The sequence below is a fragment of the Labrus mixtus genome, chromosome 16, assembly GCF_963584025.1.
Source record: "Labrus mixtus chromosome 16, fLabMix1.1, whole genome shotgun sequence".
NCBI classification, from domain to species: domain Eukaryota; kingdom Metazoa; phylum Chordata; class Actinopteri; order Labriformes; family Labridae; genus Labrus; species Labrus mixtus.
Window position 1 is genome coordinate 2,443,304 of NC_083627.1, and position 27,022 is coordinate 2,470,325.

At 39.4% G+C, this 27,022-nt stretch overlaps 2 protein-coding genes and 1 long non-coding RNA gene across 4 annotated transcripts in view; 1 reads left to right on the forward strand and 2 right to left on the reverse strand.

Annotated features, from left to right (window-relative positions):
• The first annotated feature begins 989 nt into the window (after positions 1-989).
• Positions 990-2,583, forward strand: LOC132990912 (uncharacterized). 2 transcript variants are annotated; one of them, XR_009676128.1, is made up of 2 exons: positions 990-2,142; positions 2,174-2,583. It is a non-coding gene; the product is annotated as an uncharacterized LOC132990912 (long non-coding RNA). The 2 variants fall into 2 exon arrangements; XR_009676127.1 differs by having other exon boundaries at positions 990-2,138.
• LOC132990903 (major histocompatibility complex class I-related gene protein-like) lies at positions 2,173-11,276 on the reverse strand. Its single transcript, XM_061059389.1, has 8 exons — positions 11,133-11,276; positions 9,046-9,312; positions 5,013-5,291; positions 4,242-4,535; positions 3,639-3,737; positions 3,492-3,509; positions 3,272-3,350; positions 2,173-2,648 (listed from the first exon to the last, which is right to left on the reverse strand). The coding sequence occupies exons 1-7, from the start codon at positions 11,188-11,190 to the stop codon at positions 3,298-3,300; spliced, it is 1,068 nt and encodes a 355-aa protein (XP_060915372.1). The 5' UTR covers positions 11,191-11,276; the 3' UTR covers positions 2,173-2,648; positions 3,272-3,297.
• Positions 11,277-23,482: 12,206 nt separating this feature from the next.
• The window catches only part of LOC132991494 (collagen alpha-1(V) chain-like), an 8,286-nt gene continuing 4,746 nt past the window's right edge, over positions 23,483-27,022 (reverse strand). Inside the window, exons 10-13 of the mRNA XM_061060279.1 lie at positions 26,777-26,883; positions 26,358-26,426; positions 26,014-26,250; positions 23,483-25,723 (exon numbers count right to left, since the gene is read on the reverse strand). Of these exons, the coding sequence (XP_060916262.1) occupies positions 25,577-25,723; positions 26,014-26,250; positions 26,358-26,426; positions 26,777-26,883 (560 nt within the window). The 3' untranslated portion in view covers positions 23,483-25,576. The remainder of the gene's footprint in view (positions 25,724-26,013; positions 26,251-26,357; positions 26,427-26,776; positions 26,884-27,022) is intronic.

Below are 27,022 nucleotides of genomic sequence, written 5' to 3' on the forward strand. Positions count from 1 at the left end.
TTTTATCACAACTATAAAGTACAGAAAAAATAAGAGTGTCAAAACATTTGAAGTAAAAGGTAAATCCAGAAATCAAGGTGTTGAAATGTTGAGCACAGAAATACATGATGGACCAGATATAATTTACTGACTTTTCAACTGGGTCAAATCAGCTCTAAACCTGTTAGGTGAGATTTTTATTTCCTTTGAGATGGGGCGTTACCGTAATATTTACAGTCTATGAGTGTTACTTTATCACGCTTATGTACTTATTTAAATAAAAAATAAACACAGTTTGGGTGCATATGACTCTTCTGTATTTTATGGATGATTCATTAACAGTCTTAAATTACGCCCAGGCTGGTAATGCATCATAAAATAAGATATTTTAAACACACTGTAGTAACAGGAGCTGTGATGTCATCTGTTGCCATGCAGAACTCGGCTCCAGGTTCTGGTGTCCTTGAGTTGAATCAGATTTGTCAACGTTAATTTCCTTTTATAAAACTATGAGTACGAGTTCATTTACTTACTTTGAACTTTTAATGACAGAATTTTGCAGTTGAATGTAAGACCTTTACATTCTTACATTGCAGGTATCACAGCTCTGTTAACATGTTTATATATTAAAGTGTGTGTATCTACTTATAATATGTTGATACTAAAAGGTATTTTTAAAGTGATTAAAATATACTACAAAGTTTATTTAGAGGAGCAACAGAGCAGGAGAGTTTACAGTCATATGTCCCTTGTTGCTAGGCAGACTTCAGTGCAACAGGTTTGCTCAGGGGAAAACCAGTTCAATACATGCAGTACAAGAGGAAAGTGGAGTCTGCAAAGTTTACATGACAGTTCTCACATCTTTTCTTAGAGTGCCTCTTCTTATTCAATAAGAAAGCAAGTTCTTGTACTTCAAAATGTGTTTTAATTGAAGGGAAAATAAAAGACAAAGTGTACACTTGGGACAAAAATAAAAGGTTCCTTCATGTTTATCTTCTTATAGCATGCAACTAATCCCATCACCTGTGCATCCCCACAGGTCCTCATTTTGGGAGAGTAGTGTCTACAGGGTTCAATACAAGAGGAGCTTATGGGAGAGGAGCATAGACCAAGAAAAACAAAAAGAGACAAACATCAACACAAAGGTTAAAACAGAGCCAAGGACACCAGCTAAAAGGATGAGAAACATTCACTCATCAAGTCTATATATGTTCAAGAGTGTGAGCCCTCTAAACTTGAGCTTTTCCCGGGTGGCTGTCCCTTTATCAAATACGAGATGCCAGACTTTCAGGAAAACGTGATCTCTGATCTCTTAATAAGTACACTCCCCAGATCTCTGAGCCACTGTTGGAATAGAGGACTAGTCTCTGACTTCCACTGCAGAAGGATAATGTGATTCAATTAACAAAGCCGGATTCACGACAGCCGCTCCAAAGAAAGCGAGTCGAGGATCTGGAGTGATTTTTATGTTAAAAGCTTTGGACAGGTGGTCGAATATAAGAGACCAAAAAGTTTTAATTTTGGGCAGGGAAAGCAAATTTTAACAACAGAATGTCTTCAGACAATATGTGGAATCACAAGAAGACACACATTTGGAATTTTTAAAGGCTTTATTGAAACACAAAATCTAATTTGTAATGTTTACATCACCCGGCATAATAACTAATTATGAGCATTGATTCTACATTTTGATTGGTTTACAACTTAACATAAATCATTCACTTATTGTTATCAGCTGAAGCATTTAAACTTCATTTAAAAATATATATCACAAGAAAAAACAACATAGTCCTGATTACTAATGAAAAACCTGAAAACACAAACATTATAAATCTCTTGAGCCTCGTTTAAATCAACACACTTCATTACTTATGCAGAAATAAACAGTACTGAGGAGCTGGTGAATGGAGGCTGTAGTCCTACAAGCGGGCGGACCAGGTTCAAATCCGACCTGTGGCTCCTTTCCTGCACGTCATTCCCCGCTCTCTCTCTCTCCCTGATTTCAGACTCTATCCTCTGTCCTATCTCTACAGTAAAGGTACGAAAAGCACAAAAATAAATCTTTAAAAAAAGAAATAAGTGATACTATTTACACAACTGGAAAACAAAATGTATCATGTTTGTATTGTGTGTGTGTGTGTGTGTGTTACAGTGTGTTTGTGTGTTACAGTGTGTGTGTGTGTGTGTGTTACAGTGTGTGTGTGTGTGTGTGTGTCTTTATTAACGTATTTATCACCAACATTTGTTTTAGCACAAAGCTCTGAACACCAGAAGTATAAAAATCCAACTATGATGGATTTTAGATCAACACACAAATCTTTCTTCAACACATGAAGAGCGGCGTGATGCCGTCATAGATTCATCTTCTGATTCTCTCCAGGTGACGAAAAAATAAATCACCAAGTTTTCATTTAAATGTATTTAAGCGTCTTTTATCAGCGGAAAAGCTTTTTATATTTGAAACTAACGTCACCAAACAACCCTGATGTTGGAGAACATTTGTAAAGCATTTGTCAACTCTTTTTCAAACTTGTTTTCTTTGTATTTCAAAGATTTAAATTTAAATTCCCAACTCTGATCACTTCATGTCTGATACGATGAGAGCCAATTAATTCCCAGGAGAGCGAGTCGGTCTGCTCCTTGTTTCAGTGCAGAACGTACCCGTAAACCTTTAGAACAAAAAGACAGAAGAGAAAACATGACATTAAATAATATTTATCATCACTTTTTTACAGAATTTATCCACAAATCCAGGTTTTAACATCAAGGTCAAAGGTCACGGTGATTTCATCATTGAAGCACCTTTCTTTAAATCATCTCCCTTCACTTCAAATAAACTTTTTCACTAAAATGAGTCATCAACTTTTTTACAATAACAAAGAAACGATCTCCTTTATGCAGTTTTATAATCAGATTTAAAGAATTACTGTAACAACCAAAAAGAAAAGAATAAGCTCGTATATGAAAACACACACACACACACACACACACACACACACACACACACACACACACACACACACACACACACACACACACACACACACACACACACACACACACACACACACACACACACACACACACACACACACACACACACACTCCTGATTCCTCTTCCCCATTCACCTGTGACTCTCTTTTCTCTCTGCCTGTAACTATGGTTACCGCCTCTGTCCAGGTGACGCAGCAGCAGAAGTAATGTTTACATGCAGTGTCTTCCTGACTTACCACACACACCACCAGAACAATGACTATATCCTGAATGAAAGGCTTATTTCATGTAACTCACTGGGTTCAGGGTCGTCTCTTTGTCTTTTAGGTATTTGGATTTGGAAGCATCATTTGTTGCACAGCCGAGTCGTTTACCGCTGTAAGATCAGAAACACAATGTTAGCACACATCCGACTCTGAAACCATCATTTACACCAGAAAACACTCCAGAAACACTTTTTCATTTACAGAGTTCATTTAAGGTCAAACTTAATATAATAAAATCAAGTTCTACTTACGGGATGGAGGGCGTTTGGCTGAAACAGAAAAAAAAAGATTGTTATAGATTTATTTCATTGAAGGTTATTTAAGGTTCCCTCAAGAGAACTATTCACCAGATGTAAATATAAAAAACATGTTTGAATGTTTCCACTTTGCTCTCTCACCATTTCTCTTCTTATACAGGCAGAATCCAGCCGCACAGACGATGGTTACAAGAAGGAGAACAACAGCGATGATGACAATGATCATGTAGATGGGATTCACTGTTGAACACAAACAACACACAGTCACACAACCTGTGATCAAACAGGTTAAAGGTTCATTAAAGACAAAGTTTCTCCTTCTGTCAGTTAGCTCGTCTTCATCACTGTACCTTTGATTCATTTTCTACATGTAGTTGTTTTTTCCCTTCACCTTTATGTCTTTTATTTCCATGTTTGATTGTGGCACAATGGTAACCGCTAACGATTACATTCAAACCCTTTTTTCTCAATATTATTGATTTAAACTAATTTAAACGTTGATGCGGCTGCACTGTGGTAACGAGCGGACAGACGGTAAAAAACTAAACTATTCTGTCCATTAATAATCTCTTTAAAGATCTCTGTGTTTGTTTCATCCTGATCCAAACCTTTAAACTCTTTTTCTGAATACTTTTACAATTTGAAGAGTTTGAAAGAAAGAAAAAGTCACAACTAAACTTTCCCTCCATCACACGACTGTTCCAGTCAAATCCTCTCTTTCATCACTTCTCATCGAGGTCTTACCGGAGTTGGTCTTGATCTCTCGTTTGTCCAGTTTGGTGACGATGTCCTCCTTCACACCAGAGAGCTGAAACACACAGTCGTACTTCCCCCAGTCATCAGAGGGCAGTTGAAGGTCAGCGCTGATCTGGAAGGAGCCGTCGTGGTTGGGGAGGATCTCTCCCTTGTCCACGTCCTCGTGAAGCTCCTCTCCATCTTTCCTCCAGAACATCATGGCTCTGTTGGGGTAGAAACCTGTAGCGTGGCAGGTGACCCGAGAGGAGGGAGTCTTCTGCAGGAGAGACACTGTGGGGAGGTCTGGAGGACAAACAGGAAGACAGATTATAGTTTCTTTATCAGGATTTACTCTTAAATACTGTTACAACTCATGTTTGATGACACTTTTTAAATGTACTGGTAAAAAAAGGGACTTTAAAATCCAGTGAGTCAACAATGAAAATCAACCTTATTAAAGTATAATTCAAAGAAGAGAGGGTCAGAGGGGAAGAAACAGAAGAAGAGAGGTGAGGGGGGTTCAGATGGATTGATGAAGAAGAAGAAGAGGAGAGAGAGAAAGTACAATAAAAACACAGAGAAACTTTGAGAGAGAGCGATGAGCAGCAGAGAGAAAGAGATCTAACATGAAGGGAAAGGTAAGGGGAAGCTTAAAGATGAAGACAGAGCATGTGTGATAGAAACATGTGAGAAATATTTATTGTTCAATTACAAGATAAACAAGAAAAGAAGAAGATGAACATTGTCAGAATTCATCTCCATCAGGTCATTTGATCCTACCTGTTCTCATCAGAGAGCTCCTCCCATAGTTCAAATACTTCTTCAGCCAGTCAGGACAAATCTGGGTGAAGTAGTGCTCGTCATTTGCTAAGTAAGCTTTGTTATTATCCCACTTCTGTTTGGTGACGACAGCCTGTTGTTGTGGAGCGACCCACGTCATTGTCTTCGTGTCCAGAACTATGAAGTCTTCTCCATCATAACCATACTGTTCATAACCACTAACATCTCCAGTCTCATCATCCCACTCACAGCCGTACATATTCTGGTAAATGTGAACACCTGAGAGAGAGAGAGAGAGAGAGAGAGAGAGAGAGAGAGGGAGAGAGAGACAGAGAGAGAAAGAGAGAGAGAGGGAGAGAGAGACAGAGAGAGAGAGAGAGAGACAGAGAGAGACAGAGAGAGAGAGAGAGAGAGAGAGAGAGAGAGAGAGGTATAGTTTAATTCCTTTATTATCACATCAGAGACACACTGAGTCACTCTCTCTCTCTGAGTTGTAGTCCTGACTAGCAGACTCAGATTAAACTGGTCCTGGACTGAACGTGGACTCTCTGTGGATCAGTCCAACATTTCGCTCGTCCTGTGAGAAACCACACACTCGACTGTCCCGAGCTGTTCTCCAAGTTTCCTCTGAAGGAGAGTCTCAGTCCAGGATCAGTCTGTAGACTCCTCCTGCTCGGCCCTCACAGAGTTCAGCAGTGTGTTACTACAGCTGCTCACAATAAGGCAGAGACCACCAGGACCAGTATGGAGACTGGGAGACAGTCTGTGCGTCCTGATTGGTTCATCCATCTGTCAATCATTCAACACTAACAACAGCTGTTTCCAGCTGCAGATGTTTGTTTGATGCTGCCTGAGAGGACGAGCCAACACTGAGGTCAGAACAGTGGAGATCATCTCATCTAATGTGTACTTGGACTTTTTATGAAGAGCTCAGAATAAAGATTCATGATCACATTATTTGGATTGATTCATGAACCAACGACTTCTTTTGAAACGTCAACAAAGAATAAGGTGAACTTTTCAAACAGCTCCAGAATAACACTGAACGCTGTTTCATTTACAATCATATCAAACTGATCAAAGCAGCTAATTGTCATATTTGACAAACTGGAAAAAACATTTTGGACCTTTTGGATTCAAGAGACTGAAATAATGAGTCCATGATCAAAATGATTGTCCCTTCATTTTCTGTGGATCATCTCATCAATGAATGGACCGAACTGTTCAGCCTGATGAGTGAATCATGGCATACAAACACTGTTCAAGTTTCATTCATCTCATTTAATCTACATTTATAATTCACATGTAGAATCTGGGATGGAACCTGAACATCAGTACGGTCCAGTTCATACAATCCAATATGTTTCATACCACATATTTAGAGCGTTAACTCATTATTCTTGTTATTATTGATGATGTAACGGCTTTTTTAAAATCAATCAATAAATGTTTGAATCTGTTAAATGTCAATATAAAGTCAAACAAGTCCATCACAACTTCTCAGAGGCTGAGATTAAATCTTTAAATGACTTCTTTAGTCTGAGCGACACTGAGCAGAAAGTCATTCATTTAAATAGTTTATTATGAGACAGACACACCGTCATCACATTCATCTAAATGAATCTAATCTAAATGAATCTAATATAAATGAATCTAATCTAAATGAATATAATCTAAATGAATCTAAATGAATCTAATCTAAATGAATATAATCTAAATGAATCTAATCTAAATGAATATAATCTAAATGAATCTAATCTAAATGAATATAATATAAATGAATATAATCTAAATGAATATAAATGAATATAATCTAAATGAATATAATCTAAATGAATATAATCTAAATGAATATAATATAAATGAATATAATCTAAATGAATCTAAATGAATATAATATAAATGAATATAATCTAAATGAATATAAATGAATATAATATAAATGAATATAATCTAAATGAATATAAATGAATATAATCTAAATGAATATAATCTAAATGAATATAATCTAAATGAATCTAATCTAAATGAATATAATCTAAATGAATCTAATCTAAATGAATATAATCTAAATGAATATAATCTAAATGAATATAATCTAAAGTTGTTCTTGTTCATATTTCGGACACAGGGAGGTCAGTACAGTAGAGTTGTGCTGTTTGACCTTTGACCCCTCTGATCTGATGGTCATATTTATCATGGCGTCCTGTCAGTCAGCTTCATGAAAACATGCTGCTCCTCCTCTCATGTGAGGACCCAGCAGAAGCAGCCTGTGTCCCATTTGGGGTCCTGCTCCTCAGTTTGAGAAACCAGGCAGTAATGTTCCTCTATCAGCTGTGTGTTGTTGGTTTGTTGTGATGAACAGGTTTGTTTTTCTAAAAGGAGAGTTCACATGTGGGCAGCTCAGTAGAGTTCTTGTGATGTAATCTAGTGGAGATCAAGTGTTAATAATGTCTGTAGATTATTATGGGATGGACAGAAACACTGAATCAGAGCAGTACAGCAGCATCCAGGAGTCTGAGTCTCTGAGATGTTTCTGTTGAGTCTGACTGTTTGTTTCAGACGAGGAAAGACTTCATCCAACAGATTCAACCATGAACACACACTCCTGACTCTGTGTGTGTGTGTGTGTGTGTGTGACTCTGTGTGTGTGTGACTCTGTGTGTGTGTGTGTGTGTGTGAGTGTGTGAGTGTGTGTGAGTGACTCTGTGTGTGTGTGTGTGTGTGTGAGTGTGTGAGTGTGTGTGAGTGACTCTGTGTGTGAGTGTGTGAGTGTGACTGTGTGTGACTGTGTGTGTGTGTGTGTGTGTGACTCTGTGTGTGTGTGTGTGAGTGTGTGTGTGTGTGTGTATCTGTGTGCGTGTGTGTGTGTATGTGTGTGTTTAATGTGTGTGTGTGTGTGTGTGTATCTGTGTGTGTGTGCGTGTGTGTGTGTATGTTTAATGTGTGTGTGTGTGTGTGAGAGAGAGTGTGTGTGTGTGTGTGTGTGTGAGAGTGTGTGTGTGTGTGTGTGTGTTTAATGTGTGTGTGTGTGTGTTTAATGTGTGTGTGTGTGTTTAATGTGTGTGTGTTTAATGTGTGTGTGTGTGTGTTTAATGTGTGTGTGTGTGTTTAATGTGTGTGTGTGTGTGTTTAATGTGTGTGTGTGTGTGTGTGTGTTTAATGTGTGTGTGTGTGTTTAATGTGTGTGTGTTTAATGTGTGTGTGTGTGTGTTTAATGTGTGTGTGTTTAATGTGTGTGTGTTTAATGTGTGTGTGTGTGTGTGTGTTTAATGTGTGTGTGTTTAATGTGTGTGTGTGTGTGTGTTTAATGTGTGTGTGTTTAATGTGTGTGTGTGTGTGTTTAATGTGTGTGTGTGTGTGTGTGTTTAATGTGTGTGTGTGTGTGTGTGTGTGTTTAATGTGTGTGTTTAATGTGTGTGTGTGTGTTTAATGTGTGTGTGTGTGTGTGAGTGTGACTCTGTGTGTGTGTGTGTGACTCTGTGTGTGTGTGTGTGTGTGTGTGTGTGTGTGTTTAATGTGTGTGTGTGTTTAATGTGTATGTGTGTGTTTAATGTGTATGTGTGTATGTGTGTGTGTGTGTGTGTATCTGTGTGTGTGTGTGTGTGTATCTGTGTGTGTGTGTTTAATGTGTGTGTGTGTTTAATGTGTGTGTGTGTGTTTAATGTGTGTGTGTGTTTAATGTGTGTGTGTGTTTAATGTGTATGTGTGTGTTTAATGTGTGTGTGTGTTTAATGTATGTATGTGTGTATGTGTGTGTGTGTATCTGTGTGTGTGTGTGTATCTGTGTGTGTGTGTTTAATGTGTATCTGTGTGTGTGTGTTTAATGTGTGTGTTTAATGTGTGTGTGTGTGTGTGTTTAATGTGTGTGTGTCTCTGTGTGCGTGACTGTGTTTTGAATGTGTGTGTGTGTGTGTTTAATGTGTGTGTGTGTGTGTGTGTGTGTGTGTGTGTGTGTTAACATCTGTTCTCTAAAATACAGGATCAAATTATAAATAATCTTTTTTCAGTATAAATTGAATCATAAACAAACCTCCAGTTTGGTTGAAGCGTCGCTTTAAAATGTCAAGGCCGACTTTGAAGAGCTGCTGGTGACCCTTTAATTTCTCAGTCTCCTCCTCCCAGTAGTCAGCTTTGTCTTCTGTGACTTTGTTCATCCAGTCCTGTTTGGGTTCTTCTCTCTTGGTGATACTGTCGTAGTATTCTATCTGAATATCATCAACCATCATAACAGCCACAAACTCTGGGAAGTTTGTGACTTCAGAAGACGCCGTGTAGAAATTCTTCAGAGAGTGCATCTCTGTAAGGACAAAATGTTTTCATCAGTTTAATCTGAAACTTTTTACATCATTGAACAAAAGTTATTATCCAGCACACAGAATCAAAAAACACTTCCAGTACATTCAACCAAACCTGATCATCTCTCTGCAGTCATTAAATACTCAAATTAATTTAGAGATGAAAAGAAAAAGTTCTCCTGGAACTCTTATTCTGATATTTCTGATTCAAGTGTTAGAAAATGTTTTTATACTGAAATTATTTATTCAACAAGTCAAATATTCAAGTGATGCAGTCATGCCCCTGACTTTCACTGACAGATATGTTTCATTAAGTGGATTTTTTATTGACTTCTTGACATCTCATGACTAGTCCTCACGTAGGCGGGTTTTATTCTTTGAGTATTGAAAGGACAGTGTCGGAGGACAGCAACAAAGAAAAACTATTGAACAGTATATGGAGCACAGTTTAAGAAGCTGTGTAGACTGAGTGGAGCTGCACAATCAGCCAGCGGAGAAAAACTCAATTAGAAAAAACTAAAAAACTTAAACTAAATGACAGATCATTTCTGAATCCTGCATGTTGTCTGCTTTCTGAATGCACGTCGATCATTGTTCTGTTTTTAATCTGCTCTTTAGAAAAATATGCACTGCTCAGAACAAAAAAGCTTTTAGATAAATCTGTGCAGGAATAAATGGAACCACTTTGAATAAAGTCTACAAACTTTGTAGTCTTATTAATGCTGAATTGTTGAGGCTGCTGTGGATGTTTTTTTTTTACTTTCACAGATTAAAACCATTTATTTATTTTTGTGTGGGAAACACAAACTGAGCTGTGACGTTTCAGTTTGAGAATAAAGTCGTGACTGCCCTCTGGTGGACAAACTCTGTAATGCAGACTCTGTTTCTAAATGATGTTCAAGCTGCTTCACTGTTTTCTGTCACTTATCGGCCAACATAACCACAGAAAACTAAATATGTGCAATAAGCTCACATCAGCAGATATGTGTTTCTAGATCCACTAAACAGTCTGATGTTTGACTTCAATTAAATGTTGGAGCTTCAGGGTTTATGTGATCTCAACTAAACAACAAACAAACATGTAAAAGATGAAGATCATCTGTGGAATAGCTTTGAGCTTATTCATATTTCATATACAAATATTCAGAGGTAAAACAATAAACCGAGATTACCTTCATTTTGAGGGTCAGGAGGTTGATTATGTTTCTGATTCTTTGAGCACATATTTGAGTTTGATCCTCACAAAATGAACTTTAATGACTGTGACACTCTGATTATATGTTAATTATCACAATTAATTCAAGTGAAATAAGTATTTATACCACATTAATTATACTACATTAATAAGAAAACACTTTTTCTAACATTAAACTGTCATGAACGACTTAAAGAGTCAATTTAAATGCTCTGTTAATGGTTTTAGAGGTGAAACACTTTGAAGGCATTTTGTTCCTTTTTCTTTCTGAATCAGAGTCTATCTGCTGTGTTCACTGTAGTTATGCTGCTATTTTAACATTCATGGTCCTGTTCATATGAACCGGGCCTTCATCATTTCTCGGGTTGTCTTTTGGAAAAGATAACTAGCAGACACTTTTTATAGCCTTTCTCACAACAACACTTTTCTTGTAAGTATCAGGGTGTGAGGACGTGAACAAACAGGATTTACTAACGTCAAATTAAATGTTCACTTTTCACATTTCAACAAGCTGCTTCAGTCCTGAGAACAAACATCAAATGAAGCTTTCATTTCTACCAACAGTTTATAAAGACATGCGACATTTCCCTCTTTCCATTAAATCGTCTTCAATGAATCTGAACTCACCTGCCGTCGTGTCGTGGAGGAATAATCCCACGAGAGACACAAACACCAGAGTCTTCATTGTGACCTGTGAAGTCTTCAGCTTCGTCCAACTTCAACCTTCTGCGTGTTTCGAGCTCTGAGGGTGAAATGAGGTGAGGAGAAAAAAGATCGCTGACTTCAACCTCTGTCTCGGCCAATAGGAATTCAGCCTGAGCATCGACGTCACTAGTAACTAGGTCACATTGACTCAGACAGGTTCTGAACATAGACTGTAAGTATTACTGTTGTGAATGAAAGTGAAAGTTAACTCCGCTTGTTTCAGCCCATGACAGAGCATTGGGAGACACGCAGGACTTTATTTATTTATCACAGTAGTGTTAAACCTTCAGATGATCAGATTATTTTTATATATTTTGTTGGTTAATGTGAAGTTTTAAGAACAAGTGTATACATTTGTGAGAGTTTAAAGGTCAGATACAGGGATAATCTGGAGTTTGTAGGGATGTAGTTGAGTCTTGTTGTGCTTTTGTTCTGTATGGCTGCTCTGGGATTTAATAAAAAGTCCTAATCCAGATATAAATATAGTTTAATATAAGTTATAGTGAGTAAATGTGGTGAGGTGCTCTCCTGTCCTGCAGTAACTCAATGTGGTCTGTGATTATCAGATATTTAAATACACGTGTGCACAATCATAACATTCAATAATGTTATTAAATCAGATGAAGGAGGACGTCTTATACCTTTTTGAAGTTCTTATCATTTTCTTCTTTTATCACTTTCTGCATGTGTTGTGTATAACTCTTCAGTAGAGGTCTACACACAGGTCTTAGCACAGATTAGGCCGACTGTCAGGACAATCACTGACACACAAAAGATGGTTTGAATGAAATAACATCAGATCACACTTTACAGATCCAGCTTTATCTGACAGGTTAAATGATCCTGAACTAGTTTGGAGCTTTGTACGCTGAAAACTGCTGGAACAAGAGAAATGTGACACCTTTGTTGATGTTTGAACACCTGATGCTGTGTTTCATTTTGCTCTGCTTTTTGTGTAAACTCAGTCCAAACCTCACACAGGCATATTGTTTTTAATCTATTTAACTTTTATTTTACCAGAAAAATATTCTCATTGAGATACAAGATTTCTTATTTCAAGAGAGCTCTGGCCAAGACAGCAGCATCAAAGTTTCACACAGATAAAAGAAGACTGACAATGAACAGAAATAACACGAATCACCACATCAGAAATGTTATTCAAAGAAACATGTGCATACAGCAGCGAAATAAAATCTCCCAAGCCGACTAAAAGCCTTACATTAGGATGACTCTGCAGCTCAGACAAGATGATGGACAAACACTAAAACGACCTGTTTGAGCTCACATTTTCTGAAAAGGGGTGCAGAGAAAAGATGGTGAGGATGGACTTTTGTCATCATTGGAGGGAAACATAAAAGCTTCAAATGTACAAAACGAGACTTGTGGAGAATGCAACCTGAACTAAAGTTAAATTAATTTCAGTGTTTACACATAATCATAAAATATGCAGGATGAGCTCTGTGTAATATAATGATGAGATACCTTTAATTAAAGGATTTGATCTATACTTTATGGTGATGTTCAAAAAATCTGTTCTTTTTAAATAAAACTACAAATCACATTGAAATAATGGAGATGGGACGTAACAATTACCACATATGCAACGGCACGATATGAGAAAAAATATGCAATAACGATAACATTGTTCAATATTGCAATAAATTAACAAAAATAAAAGTGTCCTCAAAAGCTGTTTGCTGTTCTTCTGTTATCACAATCACAACTTTGTGTCATCATCTTCTTCTTTTTAAGGAATCATTGTGATTTTATGAACTTTGTCTGCAGTTTAAACCTTCCTCACTGAGCAGGAGCTTTGCCTGCAGTTTCTTTAAAAGTCACTGATTCCGTTTGTTGCACTAAAAAGTTTCATCAAAGCCAAACCAAGCTCAGATTCAACACAGTCTGCACTCTGCATACATGCGAGCACATGTGGCCACACCCATCACTGTGAGAACGCTGCATGGTGCCATTTTGTGTCTTCTCTTGTTGTTGTTTATTTTAAATGGCAGACACACAAACACGGTCTCTGTTGGAGGTCACTGCAGGGCAAACATGTCGTCAACATCTGATTCCTCGCACTCAGCGTTTGTTTTGTTGTCACTATAAAGCAAAGGGGATGAATTATGTTTTAACTCTGGGCTCAGAATTGTTTCATAAAAGCAGGAAATGAAAGTAGATAACCAGATATGATACGCTAAAAAGATCTGAGTCACACTGATCCGGGCCAGAATGCAACTCCTTCCTCATGTCTCTGTGCCAAGCTGCTGCTCCTATCTAAAGCAGGAAGCAGATTTTTTTTTAAACACAGCCACACTATTCCAGTTGTTGTTTGAGGAGTGGAGTACAGTCTTAGAGCTCCTCCAGTGGACAAACACAGCACAACCCCTCTGAGCTGTTTCTGGGAAATCACCTGACCAGTGTGATAAGTTTCGTTTTGATGTGACTGTGACTGAGCTCTGACAAGAGTTGAACATTTTGGAGGGAAGAGAAGGGAAACAGTTTTATGACCTCATGTGCTCCTCTTGTTCCGCCTGCTTTACCACATTCAAATAATAAGACAAATAATCAGAGGAACATCAGTGAAAGAACAATGATGTAAGAGGGAAAAAACACAAATGTCCTGTGCTAATTTGACCTGAATTGTTGATCTTAATAGAAAAGAGAAAAACACATCTGGTGAATATGGTGGATGGGATTTCCTGAAACTGAATGAAAACTTCAACAAGCCTGTGTTTGTAAGTGGAGTAAACTCATGGCCTGAGAGCCTAAAGGCAAATTTAACATCCCAAAACATTCTAAAGAATATATGAGGATAAACAGCATGAACCACTTGGGGTTTTATTTTAGGGGGAGGGGGCAGACAAAGGTGGTGTTTTGATATTAAAACTCTGGCTCTTAAAGGGTTAAAACATGATGCCTTATTGATCTCTGCAGGGCGTCTCCAGTAATATCCGGTCCCCATGAAAATATATCACACTGGAGCCCTCCACCACAGCCACCCTGCTAAATAACCTCCTCCATTAACAACTTTAAATTAAGGTCGTCACAATTGTCTCCCCTCAACACTTTTCTACACCCCACATTCAGAAAGGAACATTCCCTTTTGTTGTAATGATCGATACGATATCAAAGTTCTTCAGTGTGTTTTTTATAAGAAAGGTGCATGAGGGAGGAATGAAGGCAGGCGAACTCCTACACACTCTCCACGATTTAAAGAGTCTGTAGGAGTTTGTCTGCAAGCTTTACAGAAGAAGAAATTAATAAATATGTGGTGCTTTGGACTTTGTTGTCGAGGTGTCACAACAGGTATCGATATCATTTGATTTGTTCCACAATCATTTAGACCCAAGTTTAAAATTCTGCTATTGTGATTACTGTAAATATCTATTACTTTGTGTTACATCATTAAAAAGCTCGATTGTAGTTTTAATTCAACAATAACAGCGACGGGCAGCAGATGGATTAGCGGTTAGGTCACGCCCCATGTACGGAGCTTATAGTCCTCCAAGCGGGTGGGCCAGGTTCAAGTCCAACCTGCAGCTCTCTTCCCACATGTCATTCCCAAATCTCTCTCTCTCTCTCTCTGGATTTTCTACTCTGCCCACTGTCCTGTCAAACAAAGGCACAAAACCTGAAAATAATAACAATAACATTAAAACATGTGATAATGCATCTAAATCATTTGTTAGCAGATGATTCCTCTTCATTTTCCTTTAGTGGTTTTCACAGGAATAATTTATGATAAGCGTTGTGGGGCAACAAGAGTGAGTGCTGTCAGACGGGGCCCCCTTAGGAAGGTTTCCCACTGTCATTGCAAAATTGGCACAGTTTGAACTACTGCTGTGGTTTAAGGTTATTCAGGCCTCAGGGGACGGATCTCTGAGGGTCATGAACTTCAAACTTCATATTTAGTTCAAAATAATAACAACATGGAAGTGTTTGTAAAGGAGCGCTCTTTGGAGGATTTTAATGACGATCATTAAAATCAAAGGTTATATGTGAAAATCTAAACTTGTGGTTTCAGACTTTTTTATTACTATTGTCCTCATATGACCTCTAACAGTCTGGATTCTAAGTTTTCAAGTATAAATACATTTTTTAAATAAAAATCAGGTGAAATCACTTAAAAAGGGTTGGAAACAGAGGAGGCACCAGACACCCTTTTGCTGCAGATTTTGAGTTGCTCAAGTTCAAGTGATGGTGCTCTCAAAAAGAAGATTTTCTGATGCTTAAACACACCTATAGGCACAAACATACAAGCGTGCACTTACACCTGTCCTGCAACATTTGAAAGGTCTTAATTTTTTTATGACTTTCAATTTTTATTTTAGAAAAAAACAACAACAAATCAGCGATAACATATAGTATACATCTGTTTGTTACAAATACCCTCTACCCCACCCCCACCCACACACAAAACTGTAACACAGAGGGGTCAGCGGATCCTTTCTTCTACAGTGGCTTAGCACATAAACGAACATTAAAAAAAATACAAAACCAACACTAATTTTCCCACTTGATCTTCATTCTGGCCTGTTAATCACAACAAGATACATGCCCCACTTCAGAAGATATTTGTCTGTTCTGTCCTGCATCCTATATGACATTCTTTCGTAAGCAGCTACTGTGCCCAGTTCAGTCAACCAGTTGGGAAAAGGAGGTTCTCCTGATGTCTTCCTATTCCTGAGGATAATCTGTCGTCCAGTCATGATAGCAGTTTGTATCCATTGGCTCAGTGGTTTTGAAAAAGCAGATAGCGCCGTACAATCTCCCAAAATGTAGAGCTTAGGACACAGCACAAATTGCCTTTTTACAACATTGATAATGTAAGAATGAATCTTCCTCCAATACTGATGAATCATGGGGCATGACCAAAACACATGTACCAGTGTACCTTCACCTACACCACACTTCCAGCAAGTAGTCGAATCCTTTAAGCCAAGTCTGAAGAGCCTACTTGGGGTCCAATAAACTCGGTGCAGATTTTTAAATTGAATAAGCCTCACCCTCAGATCCCTTGACATTGTTCGAAAGTTACCAACAATCTTGACCCACTCCTGCTCATCATATGATACCCCCAAATCTCTTTCCCAGGAAACTCTAAGGGCTGTGACAATGCTACCTCCTCCATATTCCATGAGCATCCTATAATATTTAGCGGCTTCATGACCTTCCCCCAATACCTGTATAATTTTATTTAACTTATCTGCTGACTTTGGAGATTGCATACTTGACCCGAAGAGCTTCTGCAACAAATGGCGTAGTTGAAGATATCTCCAGAATTGGGTTTGGGGTAAATCATATTGTTGTTTTAGGTCATTGAATGATTTAAGTGTATCAGCACTATATATATTTTCTACTATGAGGATGCCCCTTTCTACCCACTCCTTCCAAATAAATGCCTTCTTATCAATATTTAGCTTGGGATTGAGCCAAATGCTAGAGGCCTTATTTAAGTAAGGGTCAAACCCTATCAGCCCTGAGACCTTCCTCCATGTGTTGAAGGTGAGAAATAATTGGGTGAATCTTAGTTTGTTTATTTGCTTTGGTGGACAAGCAGTGAGGCAGAGGGAGAGGAGCTGATACAGACTGCTCTATAATGTACCATGGTGGAGCTCTCTCTGGAGGCAATGCCCAGTGTGCCAGATGCCTCAGATTAAATGCATAGTAGTCAAAGTCAAAGTCAACTTTATTGTCAATTTCAAAATATGCCAGACATACAGTGGAATCGAAATTGCGTTTGTCTCCGACCCGCGGTGCAATACAACCAAATGAGGTAAAAAGATAAAATAAAAATGAGGTAAAAATAAGATAAATAATATTTACAGTAATAAATTATAAATTGTGCAAAATGGTAAATAAAATAAATAAGATACAATTTTAAGAAAAAGTAAACTTGTGCAATATGTGCAGTGTGCATTAAACGGATTGATAATTAGTTATTATTCCAGAGTTCTTGGTGGCAAACGGGAGGGGGTTTCAACATCCAGTGTTCGTGGGGGCAGAGGGGGGGGGGGGAAGAAGAGAGGGGAGAGAGTTAAGCTTCCTGACAGCTTGGTGGAAGAAGCTGTTTCCCAGTCTGGTGGAGCCGGCCCGCAGGCTGCGGTACCGTCTCCCCGATGGCAGGAGGCTGAAGAGGCTGTGTGAGGGGTGGGTGGGGTCACGCACAATGCTGGTTGCTTTGCGGGTGAGGCGGGTACCGTAGAGGTCCAGAAGAGAGGGGAGTGGGACACCGATAATCCGTTCAGCAGCCTTCACTGTGCGCTGCAGGGTCTTGCGGTTGGCAGCAGTGCAGCTGGTCAGGATGCTCTCGATGGTGCCTCTGTAGAAGGAGCACATGATGGTTGGGGGGGCTCGTGCTCTCTTCAGCTTGCGGAGGAAGTAGAGGCGCTGCTGGGACTTCTTGGCCAGTGATGTGGTGATAGTAATAATATAACAAATTAGGGAACCCTAAACCACCACCGTCAACTGGCCTTTGTAATTTCCTCATATTCATTCTTGGTCGCTTCCCATTCCAGATAAATGCTTTGAATACACTATCAAATCTCTTAAAATAACTGCCTGGGATTTCTAGTGGGAGAGATTGAAGTAAGTAATTAATCCTCGGGACGTAATTCATTTTGACAACGTTAACTTTACCCCATAAAGACATATACAGAGACGACCACCGCTTTAAGTCAATATCTAGTCTCTGCATTAAGGGCTCAAAGTTCACCTTAATAATATCCTCCAATTCAGGGGGGAAAAGAATTCCTAGATATTTTAACCCCTGCTTAGGCCATTTGAAACTACCTGCTTGAAATAATGTAGTCGGACAGAACTTTGTCAAAGGCAGAGCCTCTGATTTATCCCAATTGACCTTGTTGACTAACCCTTGTGTTCAATAAAGAGGGTATCGATACTATAGGGTCCGAAACCATTAAAAGGATATCGTCGGCATACATCAACAATTTGTGGACCGAGCATCACTCCTGGAAAGGTATCATCACTCCTAACCGCAGCTGCTAGAGGCTCCATAACTAAACAAAATAACAGAGGGCTAAGTGGTGACCCCTGCTGCGTACCTCTTCCCAACTCGAAATATGAAGATGTATACCCATTTGTCTGAACCGCAGCTTCTGGTCGATTATATAAGAGACGCACCCACTTAATAAAATTCTCTCCAAAACCAAACATTTCCAAAGTCCTAAACAAAAATCCCCATTCCACCCGATCAAACGCTTTTTCGGCGTCAAGCGAAACAGCAGCAATTGGTGAATCAGAATTTGAGACTGCCCACATAATGTTAATAAAGCGCCTTATGTTATCTGCCGAGCTACTTTTATGAATGAAACCCACCTGATCTTCATGCACCAAAGATGTCATTACCTTCTCCAGCCTATTTGCAAGAACTTTAGATAGAATCTTAGTATCTAATGGAATAAGGGAGATCGGACGATAGTTCTTACAATCACATGGGTCCTTATCCTTTTTAAGAATAAGCGTAATTAACTCTTTTGATAATGTAGCTGGTAGTTCCCCCCTTACAAATGCTTCATTGTACATACTGAGTAGGAGAGGTGTCAGTTCAGAGGCGTAACACTTAAAAAATTCGGCAGTGAAGCCATCTGGCCCTGGGGCTTTTCCATCTGGGAGACCTTTAATAACCCTAACAATTTCTTCACTGGTTATCGGATGGTCAAGTTCTGTCTTACGTGACTCAGTCAATTTGGGAAGAGCCACTCCTTGAAAAAATGTTTCCATACCCTCTTCATTGTGTTGAGTGTCTGCCGTATATAACTTCACATAGAACTCTCTAAACATATTATTAATGTCTACAGATTTGGTTTTTAATTCTCCCCCCTCTGATCTAATGGTGGAGATCATAGTTAATAGTTCTTTCTGTTTTAAGCTGTTTGCCAGTAATTTACCTGCTTTATCTCCCGATTCATAATATTTTTGTCTCATTCTAAAGAGCGAGAACTCCACTTTCTGTGACAGAATGCTGTTATAATCATATTTAAGTTGTGTTAGCACCCTAAGGTCCTCAACATTAAAGCGTCTTTTTAACCTTTTCTCAACCTTCTTAACTTTTTCTTCTATTTCAGCCTGTTTTGCTTTAGCTGTTTTTTTCTTACGGGAAGCATATTGGATTACAAAGCCTCTCAGTACTGCCTTAAGGGCTTCCCAAGTTATTCCTGCAGAGGGCGATGTTGGTTCATTCAACTCAATATAAATCCTAATTTGATTTCTCAATGCCTCCTTGAAGTCAGATTCTTGCAAAAGAGATGAATTAAATCTCCACCGGGGCATCCGTATCCTGTCACTGCAAGGCAGCACCTCCAGGCTAACTTGAGCATGGTCCGAAACTAAAATGCTTCCAATAGAGCAAGAAATTACGGAGTGCAGAAGGCTTTTAGAAATGAGAAAAAAGTCTATTCGGGAGAATGTTGTGTGTGGAGCTGAGAAGAAAGTGTAATCCCTTCCTTTTGGATTCAAGATCCTCCACACGTCTATATAACCTAAAGACTCAGCCATATGTCTCACTGCAAGTGAAGCCTTAGGCATCCTTATTGGGCTAGAGCTACTCCGATCCAGCAAAGAATCCAATACCAAATTAAAGTCTCCACCAGTAATGACATTATGATCTCCTGCCTGCTGGATTTTTGCTTCAAGGTCGGCGAAAAATTTCGGGTCATCTCCGTTTGGGGCATAGATATTTGCCAAAATAATCATGTGACCCTGTATTTCTGTAACTACTATAAGGACCCTGCCTAATGGATCTTTAATTTGTCTGATGCACTTCCTCGCATTGAGGTGGAGGTCGGAGCAGGCCGCGGAGGTCGGAGCAGGCCGTGGAGGTCGGAGCAGGCCGCGGAGGTCGGAGCAGGCCGTGGAGGTCGGAGCAGGCCGCGGAGGTCGGAGCAGGCCGTGGAGGTCGGAGCAGGCCGCGGTGGTCGGAGCAGGCCGTGGAGGTCGGAGCAGGATGCGGAGGTCGGAGCAGGCCGTGGAGGTCGGAGCAGGCCGTGGTGGTCGGAGCAGGCCGTGGTGGTTGCTGCGCTTCAGGGACGCCGGGTGGTAGTCGTGCCAGATCACCTCGCTGAAGGTTGGGGGAGCTCCGTCTACTGGCCTCCATCCTGTTCAGCAGGAAGAGGCCGAGGCAGGCCGTCCATTTACAGTCTATGATTGGGCTCATTCAGTTCTGTGTCATTTGTTTCTTTCTCTCTTCTTCATAAATAGAAATAATGTTTAGGATAAGACAAACTGTGATTCTAAGATGCAGGGGAACATTTTTGTAAAGACCCTCTACTCAGTTTAAACATGCATGCCTGTTATAATTCTTCAGTCGTCCACATATAGAGATACATCTGTTATCTCTTACTGCTCATGGCCTCACACAGTTTACGTGCTGTGTTGTTATATGTTGTTTGTCTCAAGCACTGGAAAAGAACAAGAAACCTGCAGGAGGGTTCAGATAACAGCTTCAGTTTGAATATGGTACTGATGACATGTTATTCTCCAACATGTTTGTAGCTATCATCACTGAGGGATTAAAGGTGTGTGTGTGTGTGTGTGTGTGTGTGTGTGTGTGTGTTTTCTATAGAAATTGAAAATTTGAAAATGAGAAGGTCATTATAATTGATATATGACCACGTGGTCAAAACCCTCAACAGGAACCCTGTCATTGTAAATGAAGAGAAAATAATGTACGTTCTGAAATTGTTAATATTGGCGGGTTTTTTCACGGCTGTGACACTTGATGGTAATAATTATGCTTCAGCTCTGAGAAAACGCCACATCTGCAGCTCCCCACTCGACTAAGTGGAAATAAAATGATGTGTTGAAATGCTTCAAGTTTCTTGTATTTATGACGATTCTGTTTTTCATTGATCAACAACCTTCTCTGGAACTTTCTCTTGTCATCGGAGTCGATATAAAACCGGGCAGAACACAATTACACCGAATCCCAAAGCTGTCAGGAAAGGAGCTTCAGGCTCTTCTTACCTGCTGAGCTCTTTGGTCATCGTCTTCGTTAAACCCTCCACTCCAGCTTTAGAGGCAGCGTCATTTACCTGCCCGAGGTTTCTCACCTTCAAACATGAAGCACACAGACAGGAGGATATGTGTATGTAAAGCAGCAACAACAAAGTCTCACTTTACACAACACCATGTATCTTACAACATATATTTAACAACGACCAGCGTCAGCCTTCATATCAGCCGTCAGGATGTTGTTGTAGTTTTCGGGTTGTCCACTAGATGGCGCACACTGATCAAAACATGTTATATGTACTGGTTAATGACGAGCCCAATTTAACTAACTAGTTTGAGGAGAAATAATCTTTTACAATGCTTTGTAATTTTATTCACAAGACTTACCATAAACAACAGTCACAGTATAAACAGGATGTAATCTCTGTCTGTTTTAAAAGGTTTATTTTGAAAGGGTTTAACGGAAGTATCTCTTCGCTATCAGACTCTGCTCACAGGTTCCAAAAAATAAGTTCAAACTTAGTATATGCTGGTTAGAAGCTAAGCTTGTAAGTTAGGTTTTTAGAAATGAAGCCAACAAGCTGAACAGTAAAATACCCTGAGCCAAGAAGTGAAATGAAAGTGTAGTTTACCTTCAGTAATAATTATAAATACTGAACATTTTTAAACACAAACTTTCACAAGTTTAAAAAATGTTTGTCAGTCTGAAAAATGAAAACACTGTAAAAGTTTTTATACAGAAACACCAAAAACATACAAGGTTTGTGTTGTGGAGATACAGGCTTTTACAGCCTGTGTTCATAAAAAAACCAGATCCATCTTAAAAAGATGTTTAATGTGCATGTTATCTTTGAAAGAAAACAACACATTTAAAACATTTAAGATGTTATGTCATCATTAGTTTAATATCTTTATGATTCACATCCAGCTGGTTTAAATCATGCAGCATCTTTGGTATGATATCGTGCAATGACCTGTTGATGATGAATCTTTAAACTCATTTGAGTATCTGCATTAAACTGCTGAGAAACTTAAAGGGGGATTAACTCCAACCGGCCACAAGAGGGCGCTGTTTAGTCGATACGTGACGGATAGGATGAAGAATTACACTGAAATGAATAAAATCACAATCTTAATAAAAGTCATTGAAAGATGGTCTCTGAATGTTAAAGAACCTGATTGGTTTAATGGTTAAATAAAAAACTTGTTTTGTCGTAACAGATTTAAAAGACCAACCTGCGTCAAACTAACCCAAAACTACAAGAATGTGTTGTTGGTTAAAAATAGTAAAGAACCTGTATCTGTATTACAATGTTAATGTAAACATGGATGACAAACAACCCAGAGTTAGCATTAGCATTAGCGCCGCTAACGCTGTTGGTGCACCTGCTTAAACGTCCGGAGTAGCTACAACAGCAGCTAACTTTGGTTCCTACTGCTGATTAGTTTAATGAATTAATCATGAAAGACAAGAAGAAAGGATCGATTGATAGATACAAAATAATGCACGCAAATGATCAGAATAAATATTACAAGAAAGAGCTCAGCGAAGAAGAAAACAAATCAATCTTGGTGTGAGAAAAATAAAAAGCACATATTTTTCATATATCATATATCAGCCCACACAGGAAGCAGGGGTTTAACTGTTTCTCTTGTTACAAGGCGACACCTTAAAATCCATCTATTATCTACCTGAATGAATAAGAGATGGCAACATCCTGTGGCCAAAAGTAGTCAAAGAGACGTACGATGACAGATGTTAGGAAGAAAAACAAGAGTCAAGCAGCTCTTTTAAAAAGATTATATATTACAGAAACAAGAATTTAAAAAAATGACTTACACACATTATAAAATAATACTTTTTACTCTTTTCAGCACCATATTTTTTACGTTTGTCTTCAGAACAAAGGAAATATGTTTAGGTCATTCTTTCTGGAGGATCTCAAAGTCAGATTTCTTCATTTTAAGGTTTTGGCCATCCCGTCGAGTTTCTGAGCTATACTTTAAAAAAGGTCAAACAATAAAAAACAAAACAAAGCTAAGCCCTTGTATGCCATCTTGTGGCCACTCATGTCGGCAGACAGGGTCGTCCCCTCCCTCTCACAAATGTCCTCCTACCCACTTAAATCACACATGTTCATTTTAAAGCTCAGAGGATTGTGTTAATATTTAAAAATGTTGATCAATGCAGGGACTGACTCAGTGAACTGAATTTCTTTGATGCATTTAAAAGCCCAGTTAAGCAAGAAGCTGAGTTTGAAACCAATAGACGTGGAGTGAAACAGTAGCAACGACAGAGCTGGAGAGTCACCATTTAATCATTACAGTGGAAGCAAAATTTAACAGCACAGTACAGTTGATGAAAACACTAAAAAAAGGGATATTACAATAAAATATGGCCACAGATTCTTTGGTTCTACAGGAGGAGTTTGGACAGGGCGTGAACAGAAGCACCTTAGCTCAAGCTGGAAGATAGTTGAACATGTAAGTCACTCTAGTCACTTGAACACTTGAGTGTCAGCTACAGGAAATAAATACAAATGAAATATACCACATTTGACGTGAATATTTGGTGGTCTTTTTTTAATCTCATAGCACCCTGTTTGTTTTAAATAAATACAATAGAATATCACTATTTCTGTACAAATGGAATGTAATGCACATTTTCCCCAGTAAAAAAGCTTCATGAAATGATGAAAGAGACTAAAGAGAGTGAAGGAGGGGTGGAAAGTGAATACTACAACTTATACTTTGGTATAATTAGCACCTTGCCACACAGTTTCTGCATGCATTTTATTCACTGCTGTAGGAGAACAAAGATGGGAGAGGGCTCCCATGTACATATTTAAACCCTGACGAGGTTCTGATAATCAGAAAACATGTTTTGGATTTTAAAAAAATCAAAGTACCCAGAAAGTGACTCAGTAAATGCTAGACTGGTGTGGGATGGAGACCCTCATAGCCTGATCCTTGATTTAAAGACCAATCAGCCGTTTAAAAGGCACAAGTAGCATGTAAGTACAACAGCATCAGGCGTAGCACAGCTTACAAAAACAATGGCTATTTAATTCCCTGACCGAGGTTTCCACACATCTTTATTTTGCCTCACTGCACGCAGCAAGTTTTGTCCTGCGTAACAAACCAACAATTCAAAGAGAGTTTCTGCTGCTCTCAAAGGAAACAGGTCTAACAAAGAATAACTCCTGCTTCTCACTGGACTCTACAATCCTTGCTGCATCACACCAGAAAGATTTTTCAACCATTAGTATGAGCTGTGAATCACATTTCTAGAGTGTTTTTAATGACACTGAAAGATAATCATAAAGAGAAGCCGCTGTAACAAAAGAAAAACTTCAATCTAACAAGCATGGCATCCTTCGGTTGGTTCCCTCTTAATTCTGGGAGGAAACTGGTGGCTTTATTTCTTTGGTTCCTTTTGATACAATAAGAAAAGAGCTGTGAGTTAAAAAGTGTTTCCAATGTGAGCAACACGATTGACAAGTCACTGAGTGTTTACACACATGTCACAGAAATAGACAGCTAGATGACTGAGCCCGTAAAGAAGATTTGAACTGACCACTGGCCGTCATTTTACTTCCAAAGTTTGGCGCCTGCAGGTTTCTTTTAGGTTCATGAGTGGGAGTGCTGGCTTAGAGAAGAAAGTTGATTCAAAACATTCAATTCTCAATTGACTGAAGCATTTAACACCAAAGCTGTGAACCCAAACTAACTTTTCAAACCGTACGGATGCATTCAGCCTCATATGTCGCACCGCTCTTCAGTCTGAAAAGAGTGACTGTCAACCATGTTGCCCGCAGTGTGAACGTGAGATTAAAGAAATGCAGATAAAGTCTGAGTGTGACCCTTTTTTTAAGAAGGAGGAAGCAGGAGGTAGAGCAAGTGGGATGAGTGGGTAAAAAAAGGGGGAGACCGTGGGGAGGAGAGAGGAGTGAGAGGGGGATCGGAGACAAGGGGCTTCAGATCTCGCCGGCTTGTTCTCTGTCTCAGGCCGGCCTCTTTGGCTGCTGGTAAAACAACACTGTTTCATTCTTCAGAAACACTCTCTCCTGGCTTCTTTCTTCCTTTCTTGCTGTGGTGCGCCCAAACGATGATCTCCTCTCTGCGAGTTTTTATTTCTCTCCTCTTGACTTATTTTTGACGTCCATTATTGGTTGGGACGATGTTGAGTTTCCCAGGCACGTACTTGAGTGTGAGCGCTTGTTTGTCCCACAACCGCATCTGTGTATCTCAGTGTGTGTATGTGTGTGTGTTTTCATATCATTTACAAGTTAATTTACAAATGACTGGGCATGTCTGTGTTTTTATATCAATGTGTCTCTAAGTGCATGTGTGTGAGTGTTTGTAGTGTTGTTCCGCTCAGGATGTGTGTGTTTTTAGCCTTGGAAACAGACAGGTCCCACTTCAAAGCCAAACTGCTGGTTGCTCTCCCCAAAGTCTGACACCTTAATATCCCGCAGAGGAAGATGCTCCACTTGTGGCGTGTTGATTTCCAGCACTGTCCTATCGAAGCCCTTACGATACTGCAGACAGAGACGGAGAGAGAGACACGTTTCAGAAACAGGAAGCATTTTCTTTAGGGTGGTAAGATTGTGAAGAATGAGGTCTACTCTTGTAAAAGTGTTTTTATGTTCACGTTATGTAACTGCATCAGAACTAGAGAAATAGAGAAACTCATCACTGATGCACTTTAGATTAGGCTGCTTGATTTTGAAATGTCCATGATTAGACAGGTCAAACATTTAGAAGGTAGTTTCCAGAGATGTATCCTTTAGGTGTAGCAGGGAGGTTTGGTTTATGTGTGTTAACTCACAGAGCAGCCGTCCACCAAGGCCTTGATGTAAGGGTTGGTCTCGTAGCTCAGATCCTCCTCGTTGGCGCCCTGGAAGTGCAGCGCTCTGTCGTAGCTGTTCTTGGCGCTTCGGTCGGCCCAGGCCACCGAGCGATGGCAGTGGTAGGTGAGGTTCTGGCGGGCCCGGATGCTCAGGAGACGCAGGAAGCCGAGCTGGACCACGCCCACAGGCTCGCCATTAGAGTCCACATAGGAGAACTGGTAGAGGATGAGGAAGAGGAGGTCATTAAGAGGATCAGAGGAAGTTAAGGTAAGAATGAAACTATAATCTGAAAGTTCACAGAAGGTCACAGAAGGTTACGTACCTTGCTGCCAGTGGAGAACTGACTGTACCAGGATCCTGGAGTCTCTTTGTCCCAGGAGCTCATCTTTACCTGAAAACATAATAACCACATCACATGTTAAGTTCAAGATGTTGATTTATTATTTAACAAATAAAACAAACAGGTTTTGTGGCTAAAATAAAATGTAACATCAACATTGTTCAAGTGTTTGTGAACTTTATTCATGCTGAGATTTTCTTAGTTTGATTATTAATGTAGAAAAACCACAATGTGAGGATGCAAAGAGTTTTTAGAAAGGGAGCAATCAGAGTCTTCAAATCTTCACCAACATCGAATGTTCCCACATCAGTTCAATGTTTTTAAACTTGCACTCAGAGACTAACATGTCTTTTATTTGAAAGGATAATGAGGAGATTTTAAAGTGTTTGTGATATACTGACCGTATTGATGCTGGGATACAGGCATGTCTCTGCTCCATTAGTGAAATTACAGAAAACCTTGAAGGCATCCCTGGAGCAGCCCTGGTTGGGGTCAATCCAGTACTCTCCTGCAGGGGGGGCAGAGAAAGTAAAGTGTAAATGTTAGAACTCTTAGGAATGGGGCGCTGGTTGGGCGAGGAGGTCAGAGGTTTGATTCCGACCTGTGGCTCCTTTCTCTCATGTCAGTCCCCACTCTCTCTCTTTCAT

Coding starts and splice junctions, on each gene's coding strand:
- LOC132990903 (XM_061059389.1), bottom strand. CDS start 11,190: ATGAAGACTCTGGTGTTTGTGTCTCTCGTGGGATTATTCCTCCACGAC. Junction 9,313..11,132: donor CCTCCACGACACGACGGCAG/GTGAGTTCAGAT, acceptor TTGTCCTTACAG/AGATGCACTCTCTGAAGAAT. Junction 3,738..4,241: donor AGAGATCAAGACCAACTCCG/GTAAGACCTCGA, acceptor TGTGTTCAACAG/TGAATCCCATCTACATGATC.